At 53.0% G+C, this 11,759-nt stretch overlaps 1 protein-coding gene across 1 annotated transcript in view; it reads left to right on the top strand.

Moving 5' to 3' along the window:
• The first annotated feature begins 3,070 nt into the window (after positions 1 to 3,070).
• The window catches only part of GTF2IRD1 (GTF2I repeat domain containing 1), a 47,853-nt gene continuing 39,164 nt past the window's right edge, over positions 3,071 to 11,759 (top strand). The window contains exons 1-3 of the mRNA XM_035900611.1: positions 3,071 to 3,193; positions 5,209 to 5,350; positions 8,211 to 8,357. Of these exons, the coding sequence (XP_035756504.1) occupies positions 3,071 to 3,193; positions 5,209 to 5,350; positions 8,211 to 8,357 (412 nt within the window). The remainder of the gene's footprint in view (positions 3,194 to 5,208; positions 5,351 to 8,210; positions 8,358 to 11,759) is intronic.

The following is an 11,759-nucleotide window of genomic DNA, read 5'->3' as shown; positions in this document are numbered from 1 at the left end:
TCAGCACCCTTCCTGCCCACCTCACTCCCTGCCGCTGGCCCTAACTGCTATAAGAATGGTTTACCCCAGTTTTCTTGAAGATTACTTTCCCTTTGATTAGACAAACAACTTCAAGCCATACGTCTTAATTTGATTTGAATAAGCCTAGCGCTTGCTGTGAAGTTTTTTTCCTCCCTTTTATTCCCCCCTTTTCCAAATCTGCTGTCACTGCTCTTCGTGACCATAAATGATTAAAAGCTTTACGGGAATATCGTCCCCCCTGTCCCTTAAAGTCCTGTTGTATTACTTGGGTTGGATGTTTGATATGACTTTTTTCCTCATTGAGCGATTCTCCATTTTCCTTATTAAACTCTCAGCCAGGTGAAAGGGATGATATTCGTCCCGGTCTCCTGCAGAGCAGGGAGTGGGTAGGGGAGGGTGCAGGGACCCTGCCCCGCTTCCCACTGACGTTATCCCAGGGTTTCCCTTCAGTTCCTCCTCTGGGGCCAGATCCTGCTCGTGGCTTTGCGTTCTGCAGCCAAGGGAGGAGCATCTCTTCCCCACAAGCGCCGCTTCCCGAGCAGGTTGGTGCAGCTTGAGCTTGCCAAGGGGCCACGGCCAGCCCGACCAAGGCAGGGACCGGCTCTCCAAAACGCTGCTAGATGGCAACAAGAGCATCCATGTCGTAGCAGTCATATTTAATAATAATTAAGGCACTCAGAAATACATATGGGCATCAAAATAAGGCTGTTTTCCAACCAAATGCTTGTGAGGGGGTTAAGAAGGGAGCGATGCTCCCCGGACCGAGTCCTTTCCCAACAGCAGCCCCCAGGCAATGGCTGGTCCCCAGCCCAGCATTGCAGCCCCTGCGGGCTGGGAGAGCGGCTCGGGGCCAGCATCGGCATCGCTGTCACCTCGCTGCTCCCTGCCAGCTGCAGCAAGGCACCTCTTATTAACACAGCATTGGTTAAAAGCAGAAATCTTAAGCTCCCTGCACCCGCAGGGCAGTGTGGAGGGAGCCGCTCGGGAGCATGTAGGTGAAATGGTCCATCGGTCTGTCCGTCTGTCCATCCCTGCACAAACCACAGGGCTGGAGCAAGGTGGACTGTTCCCTGGTGTTGCTGCAACCTTTCATGATGGTAAAGCTGGAGGTGCCAGGCAGAGCCCTGTCCCCAGTGTGGGGACGTCTGGGGGACTGTGCCCTAGGGCAGCAGTGCCCAGGCTGCGGGACCACACGTTCTGTTTCCTGCTTTATTTTGCAAGCTGATGCCTAATTTTGGGTTTTTTGGTTTTTTTTCTTCCCAAGATCATCCTGGGGTAGAAGAGTCATCCATCAGCTTCGTTAATGTGTCAGCTGGGTGTAAGAGGATTTTGCTGGGTGGCTGTCAGTGTGGCACAGCAGAAGTGCTGGCGTGGCTGCGGCTATGGCTCTGCCATGCAAAAGTGCCGGTGAGGCCTCAGCACCGCTTGCCTGCTCTCTTCGGCTGGCGACGCAGGGGAAGTCAGCCTGGAGGTCTCATCAAGAGCAATTTCTGAAATTCAGCCGTTATTGTTTAACAGGGAATTCTCTCCACCCTCGTTAGCCTGTTGCATGCCCAGCTAACAGTGAGGTTTTGCGGGGCCGAGGGCATGTCTGTCAGCCCCCTGCCCCGTGCATGCTCAGGCACCTGCAGAGATGCCGGCATGGGGTCACTTGTTATTTTGGGCCAAAATCCACCATTTCCCTGGTTGCACGGGGCAGCACAGCCCACTTTGTGTGCAAATTCCTTCTGCTTGGACATGGGTGTGAACCGGGGCAGGAAGGTGAATTTGGGCTGTTGCTGTTGACTTTAACCCTTGTTTTCAGCAGGGCCGAGCGGCCACGGCTCTTGGCTGAGCCACAAATTGAGTTACGCGTGGGCAGCTTCATTCATATTCCCCGGCTCCTGCCCGTCTCACCTTGTTAGAAATTCTCTGGTCTCTTTTATCCGCTTGCGGCTTTGAGCACATGATTTACGATCCGGTTCGAGTGGCTCCCAAGCGTTGCTGGCTAATATGCCACCCTTTATTCACAGGATTAAAGCCGGGTGGCACAACGCTGCCCTGCGGACGGAGGGGTGATAGCTGGGAGGGACTGTGCTGAGTGGTGGTGGGGTGATGCTGGACCGGCTGTGGGTGCCCTAGTGTGGGAGTGGGGTGATTTATGCAGGGTGAGCCCCTGCCTCAGTTTCTCTTGCAGCGCTGGCACTGCCACGGGTCATGGTGAGATGTGTGCATTGGGTGCAGAGACCTGGTGCAGTTGCTGCACATATGGCTGGGCACCAGTGGTTTTCCCCCCTTTTTCCCCCTTTTGCAGTGTGGGATGGAGCTCCTGGGGCTGAGCCCCCTCTTGGCTATGGGGTCCCGGCATGCCACCCGGTCCAGCTCCCACCAGCATGGTCCTCCAGGAGCTGCAGCCTGGGATGATTTGATGATGAAGCCCCGCGCCATGAGCTGTCTCTCTTCCTCTGGGTGAAGGCAGAGCTCCCTGTGGCTTTGGCCTCTTTCAGGGACACCTTTGGGTGCTGGGCTCCCCTCTTGCTTAGGGTATAGGGAGGGAGGTGTGGGGACGGCCAGCACGGTGTCCCCGCAGGCACCTGTGTGTCACCCCCTGCTCACCATTGCCTGCAGAGCTCGGACATGGGAGGGCTCTGCGACTGCTTCAGTGCCACATCCTCCGGCTCGGCACAGCCGCAGCCTGCTCGGCTGGGGCGTCCCACCGCACGGTCACTCCATATTGCCCTGCGCAGTGCTGGCGTCTCCCTGGGGCAAATCCGAGGGCAGAGGTGACCTGGCCACTGCTGGGACACACAGCATCAACCCTGGGGCTTGGTCACAGCTCGGCAGCATCCATAATTACCTGCCTTCAGCAGAGGAGACGTGGGGAACATGTGGCTTGGGTTGGCCCCGGTCTCGCTCTGTGCCTCAGTTTCCCTGGTGTATCCATGCCAGCGTTGTGCTGCAGCCCATGGCACATGCTGGTGTTGGGCTGCACTGGTGATGCTCAGCACCGGCTCTCCATTAGTAACAGCAATGCATTTACCATCTGTTTTTTTTCTGTTTTCAGGTGAATATGGCCCTGGCTGGGAAGCCTTTAGAAGTGACTCTCAGCACCTCCAGAGCTGACCAGTGGAATATGGTTTTTCCCCAGAAAGACGAAATCATCACCAGTTTAGTGTCTGCCTTAGACTCAATGGTAAGAGGCTGGTGGGTTCCCGTCCCCCTCCATCATTTCGCCTCCCTTTAACGGGGTTGGCTGGGAGGAGGGCTGTCGAGTTCATCCTGCTCCCCTCCACTGCTGGAAAGCCCAGGGAGCTGCTGGAGCTAGGAAATAAAAATTCTCTCCCGCCTTGACAGCCATAAGGATCATGAAGTCAGCCCGAGTTAATCTCAGATGTGTATTGTTTTCCCATTAATATTTATGTTGGTATCAACTGAATGTAGGGTGGTTGGAGTGTGTTTTTTTCTTGATGTTTTACCAATGTTACCATGAGCTTTTACACAACAGGAGAACAATGGCTTTTATCTCTGAGAACAAAGAAAATAACTTTCCTATCTTTTGACGTAGAATTCCCGATGGAAACCTTGCCTAAGTCAGCCCTGCTTACATAAACAAGATAACTGTCTGGATTAAGTCTCGTGGACCAGAGCTAATCTTATTTTTAACTGTGAATGTGATCAAGAAGGGAAAGCGGGTGTGTAGTAACAAATGCCTAATGCAATGCGATGTGCTAAATAGCCCTCCCTTTTTAAAGCCAAGGCATATTTAATGTATTTATCTTGGACGCATCGTCTTCTCTATGCAGGTAGGGTTTTTGTTTTTTCACTAATTCTGATTTCCTTCTTTTTGACCATCACCGCTCCGCTAAGGAGCAGGTTCCCCGGAGCTGACGCACCCCAAGCAGCTTTGATGATTTATATACATGCCAGCCTGTACAGCAAATCATGTTATCATAGTTTGGCTTCTTAATGAATATACATCATGCCGCAGTCCTCATTACATGCTGACACCAGGACCAGGAAGCCCGGCTGCTCCTGAAATTCAGCCTTTATCCCAGCACTGGGATATTCACCATGGCTGGGCTCTGCACCCGCTGAAGCCTGGCTGCCTGCGTGCTTGATAAATAAACCGTGGGGCCACATGCACATCTCCAGGCGGGCTTAGGTTTGGATTTGGTCTGCCTCCAAATATCACATCCCCTAGATTTTATATTTATTTTTTGAGTGTTGGGCTTTTTGAGCAAAATACTTTCATTTGCTACTGGGTTCTTGTAAGGAGGTTTCTTGAAAATATCTATTTGGGGGGATGTGTTTTGATATTCTCTTGAAGACGAGCACAAGGTGAAATGACCGATATAGAGACTGGTTTAAGCCCACGCAAGTCAAGCTGGCTGTAAATGCATGCAGGGAGCTGCAGGTAGCTCCGGGGGGTTTGGTCCATGGGCAGCTGCTTTTCTGCTCCCTCCCCGGCTGCCGGCATCCTCCAGCCCCTCTGTGGTGCCAGGGGCAGGCGTCATGTCTAAGCGGGGCTGCCGATGGGAAAATCTCCCCTGTTTTACCCATTTAAATTGTGACCTGGGGGTAGCGTCTTCATAGTGTTGGTGCTGTAGCTATGGGAATATGACTCACGCTGTCAGCACTGCCTAACTATTATAATACAAAAAAATAGTAATAAAAACGCATATACATGTGTATTATGTACAACAGGAAGCGCACGTTACATAAAACAGATTAATGGAGGAAGTCTTTTCCATCTCTTTAATGTTTTGCATAAGTGTACAAGAAGAATCATTCGACTAATCCAGACTTTGACCATATTAGTGTTCTGCAGCTGAAATAAGATTCCCGTGCTCCTTATTTCATTAGAGCTGGTGGAAAAATACAAATTGTTGTTTTGTGTTTGGGTGTTTTTTGGTTTTTTTTTTTTTACAGGAATGTTTTCTTTTAAAGAAATACTATAGAATGTTTACTTTTAGGATAGGAAAAAGTGAAGTGAAATGATGGGTAAATAGTTCTTGTTTTCCAGCAAACTATAGCGCAGCCAGATACCTTTCTGAAGCATTTAGGGGATGTTATAAACCCCATGAAATTCTGACCCAAACCAGAACATTGCTTTTGATGGGAAGAAAAAAAAAAATCCCACTGGAAAAGGGTGGGGGGTGCCAAGCAGGGTTGCCCCTGCAGCCGCTCTGACCCGGTGCCTCCCCGCAGTGCTCGGCGCTTTCCAAGCTGAACGCAGAGGTGGCCTGCATCGCCGTGCACGAGGAGAGCGCCTTCGTGGTGGGCACCGAGAAGGGACGGGTCTTCCTCAGTGCCCGCAAGGAGCTGCAAGCCGACTTCCAGAAGTTCTGCAGTGAGTATCCTCATTGGCGTGGTCTTCTCCCATGCTGAGGTTGGTGCTCCAGTTGTGCCAGCCAGGACCCCCACTGCGCATGGGAGGGGTTGTGATTCTGAGGGACACCAAGGCACTGTCTGTCCCTGGGGTTGAGTGGTGTTTAAAGTGATGGAGAAAGTGGGTGGGAACCGTGGCTGGAGCTTCTCCCTTCCCAGGGAGGGCACCACGCACCCCAGCTCTCCTCTCCGAAAGCATCCCTGGGGTGCATGGCTGCCCTGTTTCCCTGGTGCTGTCGGCCTGCAGCAACGCTGCCAGTGCACTGGAGTGGCTCTTGAGGACTTAGCAGAAATAGTTTGTCCTAGTGATCTCCCAGAAGCAGAGGCTTTCTTGGGCCAAGGTTTTTCTCCTGGTTTTGGAAAAACAGGGATGGATTTGGGAGCTGCGACCCTTGGTTGTGGAGCTGCTTATTTTTTTGAGGGGCTGACAGTGGTGAAAGGATGGTGTGAGCAAGAGCTGTGGTCCCCCCCCGGCTCAGACTGGGGTCACCAGGTATTGCAGGGATGTGTCTGGCTGGCAGCAGCCCTGCGTGTGGTGAGGCCAGCACCCAGCCCTCTGTGCCGGCTCCGTGTCCCTGCCAGCTCTCCAAAACCAGCCTGAGAGCTGAGAGGGAAGTGGGAGCTGTGCTGTATATGGGGATCTGCATTTCTTGGATGGCATCATCCCCTGCACGCCAACCCCTGCTTCCCCTGCTCTGTGCAGGAGCCAGGATGGGATCTGGCTTTGGTCGTGCTGGGGACCCCAGAGCCGGGGGGACCCCAGGCCCGGATCTGCTTGCACACACATGATGGGATGTCAATGGAGAGAAATGACCCGTCTGTGCATGCACACACATGGTGTTGATGGAAACCGTACTGGGGCTTAATCCACTGGAGACATTGTTCAGGATTTGCTCCAGTGAAAACGTTGGTGCTGTAAAGCTGCCAGGGTCGCTGTCAGCTCGGGTTGTTTTCCGCATGTGTGCGAGGAGAGCCGGCATGGCTTTGCCGGAGCAGCTCCCTGCTGAGGCTCTGCTCTGCCCCTCTGTCCTGCCCGCCACGCCATGTGCATCGGGAGAGCCGCCGCTAGTTATCCTCCACCTTGGCGCGTTGTGTTTTGCAGGATGGGAGGTATTTTGGGAGTGTTCCTTGCATTCACAGGTGACTCTGCCTCCCCTTCCCACCACCCACAAGAGGCAGGGAGGTACCCAAGCTGGGAACGGCAGTGGGGTGGCCAACAGGAGGGAGCTCCATATTAAATGCCAACTGTGTCTCCTTAGAGCTCACAATATTTGATGACCTTCTGCAAATCTCACTTCTAGAAATATATATACATATATTCTTGCTGGGGCGAGGCGCCCGGCATTAGATCCTGATTCCCCTCTCCTTTGGTTTCATTTACACCTTTGTCAAAATGAAATGGTCACATCTGGTTGAAAGCACAAAATCTTGACAATGGGGTTTGGGTGAAGCGGCTGATGCTGGAGACAGGGTGAAACGTGATAACTCTGTCTTGAATTATAAATGGCCCAGGCTCAACTCTGCTCCATAAAGCTCTTACAACTGGCATGCAGTGGAAAGCATCCCTGGAAGTGCCTCTGATTTATGGTCTAGGTGCCCCCTTAGAAAGGATCTGAAATAATCTAAAGCAGACATCGCTGGGAGATGTAAGAAGTCTCTTATCTCTCTGGGCGCGCAGACCTTGCTTGAATGTGCTCCTTTATCTGAACCTCTGGCTCAGCCTTGCCTGGCGCACGGGGAGGATTGACAGTGAGCAGGATTAATGTCAACGGAGGAGCGTTTGCCCCCAGCCAGGAGGGAGAGTCAGTCGTAGGAGGGTGCGTATGAGGATGCATTTCACCACTTTGGTAAAATACCCCAAAAAAGTTTTCCAGGGCCTGGTTCCCCACACTGCAGGAGGGATGCGGAGCTTGCCAGGGGTTGCCAGGGGTTGCACGGTGTTGGGTGGCTGGCCCCTTTCCTGTGGCCGATTTTGCGGTTACCCCGGGTGCCTCTTGACCCCATCCCAGCAATGTCCCAGCCACGGGCTGTTTCCAGGCAGGGGGGATCCACGAGCTCCTCCTTGAGCGCCCAGGCAGCATCCAGGGCTGATCACCGGCAGGAGCCTGTCGAGGATGATGAAGGAATTAGTCCTTCGCCACTGAAAATCCCTTGCGAATCGCTTTGGATAGAACAGCAATAATGCACTTGTAGTGTTTAATTTTCTGTGCGTTTAGAGATGCAAGGAAGTCATTGCTGAAGATATGCTTTATTTGAGGTTTAATGGGGGAAATTAGCAGGAAATAGCTGGTATTACCGAGCTACGTGATGCTGAAGGGTAAAAAAGCCTCCAAGAAAGGCGGATTTTCTTTTCCTGAGAGATTGAAGGCTAAGCAGATTGAAACCAGAGAAAAGAAATGTGCTGCCCAATTAATCACAACAGTTTCAGTGCAGCCGAGTGAGTAAAACCAGGGAAGGGGGGGGCAAGCACAGGGTGACCGCCCCCGCTGCCTGTGCCGGCACCTTCCCCTGCACACTGGGGGCTGCCAGGTGCTGTGGCCCTATCCAAGCTGGGGGGCTGGGGTGGGTGGGAGACTGGGGTACCTGCCTGCCTAGCCAGAGGACTTTGCTGATGCCATGGAGCCAGTGAGGGGCCTGGTGCCCATGGGACCCCCATCTTGTATGGGGTTTGGTGGGCAGGGGTGCATTCAGTCCTGGCTGAAGTTGGTGTAACCTGGCCAGTGGGTTCAGTGGCTTCGCAGCCACTGAAAAGCGCATGTGGCATCACCCATGAACCCTCTTCTCACCGCAGCGTCTCCCGTTTTCTCCTCTCCCCCCCGCAGGAGTCCAGCAGAGGAAGGAGCAGGACGTGGAGGCGCAGAAGAAGGCAAAGGAGTGCGGGCGAAGCGTGCTCAGGGTCTCCCCGGACCAGGGATCAGACGTGTACCTCCTCAGGAAGATGGTAGAGGAAGTGTTTGATGTGCTTTATAGTAAGAACCTTCACGCTTCCATTTGGGGATTTGGATTGCCCCCAGGGCTTGCTGAGCTGCCTGGCGCCGCTGCCGGATGCAGCTTTTGGCCCCAGCCTGGCTCCCGCGCAAGGGAGCAGGCGCCTGGCGGGGGCGGCGTGGCAGGACATGGTCCTGTGTAGGGCCAGCGTTGTGTTGAGATGGGGTCTGGCCACTGCTGCTTCACTTTCCAGTGCCCCAAACTGGGCAAAAAAACCCCCCGTGCTTGGGGAGCATCCTCTGTCCCCCCAGCCAGGGGAAGCCTCTGCCATGCCCTGAGTGTGATTTTCAAGCACACCTTTATCCCTGACACCATGCCTACAGCACCTCTTTCACAAGTGCTGTGTCAGGGCTCTGTAGAGACTCTCTCACCCCTTTCCCTGGCAAGTCTATTTAAAAGGAAAAAAGATGATTTTTCTTGCAGGCAGCCCTACAGCCCCAGCTCCGAGAGACGAGCTGGTGCCGTTCCAGCACATGCATCATCCCCGGCAATAAAGCTTCTGCAATTAAAATGTAGATGACCATATGGCTGTTGATAGAGTGGGTTGCAGGGCTCCCTCTGGGCCCAATCTGCAGAGGCTCGAGCGGCAGCAGCGCCTGCTTCTCTCTCGGGAGGTCCCTGCTGGAGCCCCCACGGAGTGGCTGGAGGTGGTGACTGTGCTCCCGGCTCGTCTCCCAGCAGTGCCTACGGGGCCGTCCTGGGCCGGGTAGGAAAAGCAAGGTTGGGTTGAGAAAATGGGGCTGGCAAGCCCCAACATTTCCCCGTGCCGCTCAGCAGGTTGCATTAGCCCCACGTGATGCTTTGGGGGAGCTCAGGCTGTGTTGCTGGAACAGCTGCAGAACTGAGTGTTCTGTTTTCCTGCGTGCAGCCCCCCATCACCATTTGGGATTTGGGGTGAGCTACTGAGCCCTGCCAGCACCGTGCAGGTCTCCCTGAGCCTGAAGCGCAGGCGTTGCCCCTGTTTGTGTGCTGGGTTTGGGAATGGGCATTCACACTCGATGGGAGGGGGATAAGGGTGCTCCCACCAACCGCCCTGGGCTTGGGCACAGGATTTGCTGCTGCTGGCTGTTGTTCGGTGCTTGTCTTGCCAATGCTTGCCGCAGGCTTCACAGACAGAAAGGGAGGATGGCATCCCTTCCCCTGGGGATGGACAGACACTGAGGTTTTCTGAATCCACTTAAAAGACTTGGAGGTGATATTCCCATTAACAGGGATAATCAAATCCTCTCACTGCCTCCAAAAGGCTGGGCCCAAGTGGGAAGGAAGGGACAATGCAGAGAAGCCAAGGGAACAGGGTGGGGAGGGCGTTTCAGCACTGGTTGGATCCCCACTCTGAGCTGCAGGTCTCTTTGTCCTGCTGCTGGGAGAGTACCAGGCTTTACAGGCCTCTTGGGAATATGGGAATTATTCATATATACCATACCATAAATATATAATTGCATAAAAACGCTTGCCCAGGGTGCATCTGCATGGGGGGTGTATGGACCATGTGGCCTATCCATTGGGATGAGTTTGGCCATGCTCTTTACCTTGGTGTGTGTGTGGACAAGCTGTCCGGGTCCCCAGCCCATGGTGGCCAGCATCGCCACGGCCAGTGGTTGTGGCAGGAGGAGGTTGGACATCCCTGGGCCGATCGTTTTGGCCGGGCATTGGGTGTAGTTCTGGCATTGGGTGTAGTTCTCCCTTTGCTGCTGATTCAGTAGGATCAGCTGTTTCCACCCCTGAGCTGCTGGATGGGGAAACCTGCCGGGCAGATGCTCCCCTCCCAGCGTGCCCACCGGGAAGAGTCTCTCCTGGTTGAGTGGGCAGAAATACCGCAGGAGAGAGTTGGTGCCCCAGGGTGATTCTGTTTCCAACACAGAGAGGACTGTCAGAAATTAACAGTTATCTTTCTTACAGTTTTAGGGGTCTTTTTTATCCTTTCAGTTGCCTCCCATCAACAGGGATTGGAAACAAAAAAATCTTAGAAAATGCTCAGTCAAAAAGATCGCGTATTCCCTGCAGAGCTGGGTAATCTCTGCACCAACAGGATGACTGATTACCGCCGGCTTCTATTAAACAGGCATTAATGATGATTATTGTCTCTCTTTAGCTAAACCGTGAGTCTCTGCACGGCAGTGTGAGACTTGGTGAAGGTCACTTTGACAGTAATGTGTTCCCCATAAAAATATGTTCAGGGAGTTGTTGAGTGTTGGGTTGATAAGGAGCCGCCGTGGGCATGGGGAACTTCCCCCCATCATGAAGAGAGGTGATAGAGGGAGGTGGAAAGCTGCTAGAGCCAGTGCATTGGGCAGGGAAAACCAACAGTACCCTTTGGGCTTGCAGAAAAATGTGCTTACGGTGTTGTGGTTCAAAGGTTTGTTTTGAAACTTCTGTTACTGGCTTAATTAAAACATCCATCCTGCCCATAAGGAACCTTGATGGCTTGTGCAAGTCGCACGTTGTTAGTTGTCACGCGTTGCTTCAAAGAACATGTTGAAGAAATCCCTTTTAATAAGGACTTGCTGACAGTGCCACTGTAAAGAAGAGAGAAAAAAGAAAGTATTTTAAAGAAAAGCAATAATATAAAATCCCCCAGCTATTTAAAGGTCCCATAATCTCCTCTGCCTGCCCCTCAGCCCGGAGATGAAGGCACAGACACCTTGCCATGCGGCCAGATGTTCTGCATCTGGACACTGCTTTGCCAGACAGGTCACATTCCTGCACGGCTGTTTCTTCTGCTTCATGCTTTCAGCACCAGGTTTATTGGTCACAGTGACTTGGGTTGGTTTCCCAAGTAATTTTTCTGCAGTGAGCAGCTCAAGGATTTGGTCATTCCTTGAAACCCTTCGGAAGGGGCTGATTTTCTGAAGGTGTCTGGCCTGCAGAGCACCGTAAGCATCCCTGGTTTGGGCATGTGGTCTCTTTATCCGGTTTACTGTGTAGCTGCAATGCTCGCTGGTCGTCTTCCGCTGCTGAGGAAGGCAAAGCAGTTTGCTCCCAACTCCTTGGGGGGATTTTGGTGTCAGAGGTACAACAGAGCCAGTCCAGCATGGTGGGGACATGGGGGGACTCTGTCCATTGTCAAGGGCAGCGGGTGAGATTTCTGGGCTGCTGGAGGTGATCATGCAGTAAATGTATTGATGTTCATGCTGCCTGTGAATGGTGGGATGGAGGGAGACTGTTGGGTGGGGTTTTTTTTCTTGTCTCTCAAAGTGCATTGAGGCTGCCTGACAGCACCAGCAATCAAAGCACTTTCCATTCTTCCAGGAGGTAAAAATAAGAAAACCGACTGAAAATAAGGTTCCCAGAATATCTCAGTAAACATGAGATAAAAATCAGCGCGAGCCCTTCAGCCTCCTTTGTCAGCTCTTGGCTCCCTCCCGGCTTGCCGGCAGCCACAT

The sequence above is a fragment of the Egretta garzetta genome, unplaced genomic scaffold, assembly GCF_000687185.1.
Source record: "Egretta garzetta isolate BGI_Z169 unplaced genomic scaffold, ASM68718v1 scaffold108, whole genome shotgun sequence".
Classification (NCBI taxonomy): domain Eukaryota; kingdom Metazoa; phylum Chordata; class Aves; order Pelecaniformes; family Ardeidae; genus Egretta; species Egretta garzetta.
Note: the sequence above shows the minus strand (reverse complement) of the source record. Positions and strands in the feature narration are given on the sequence as shown.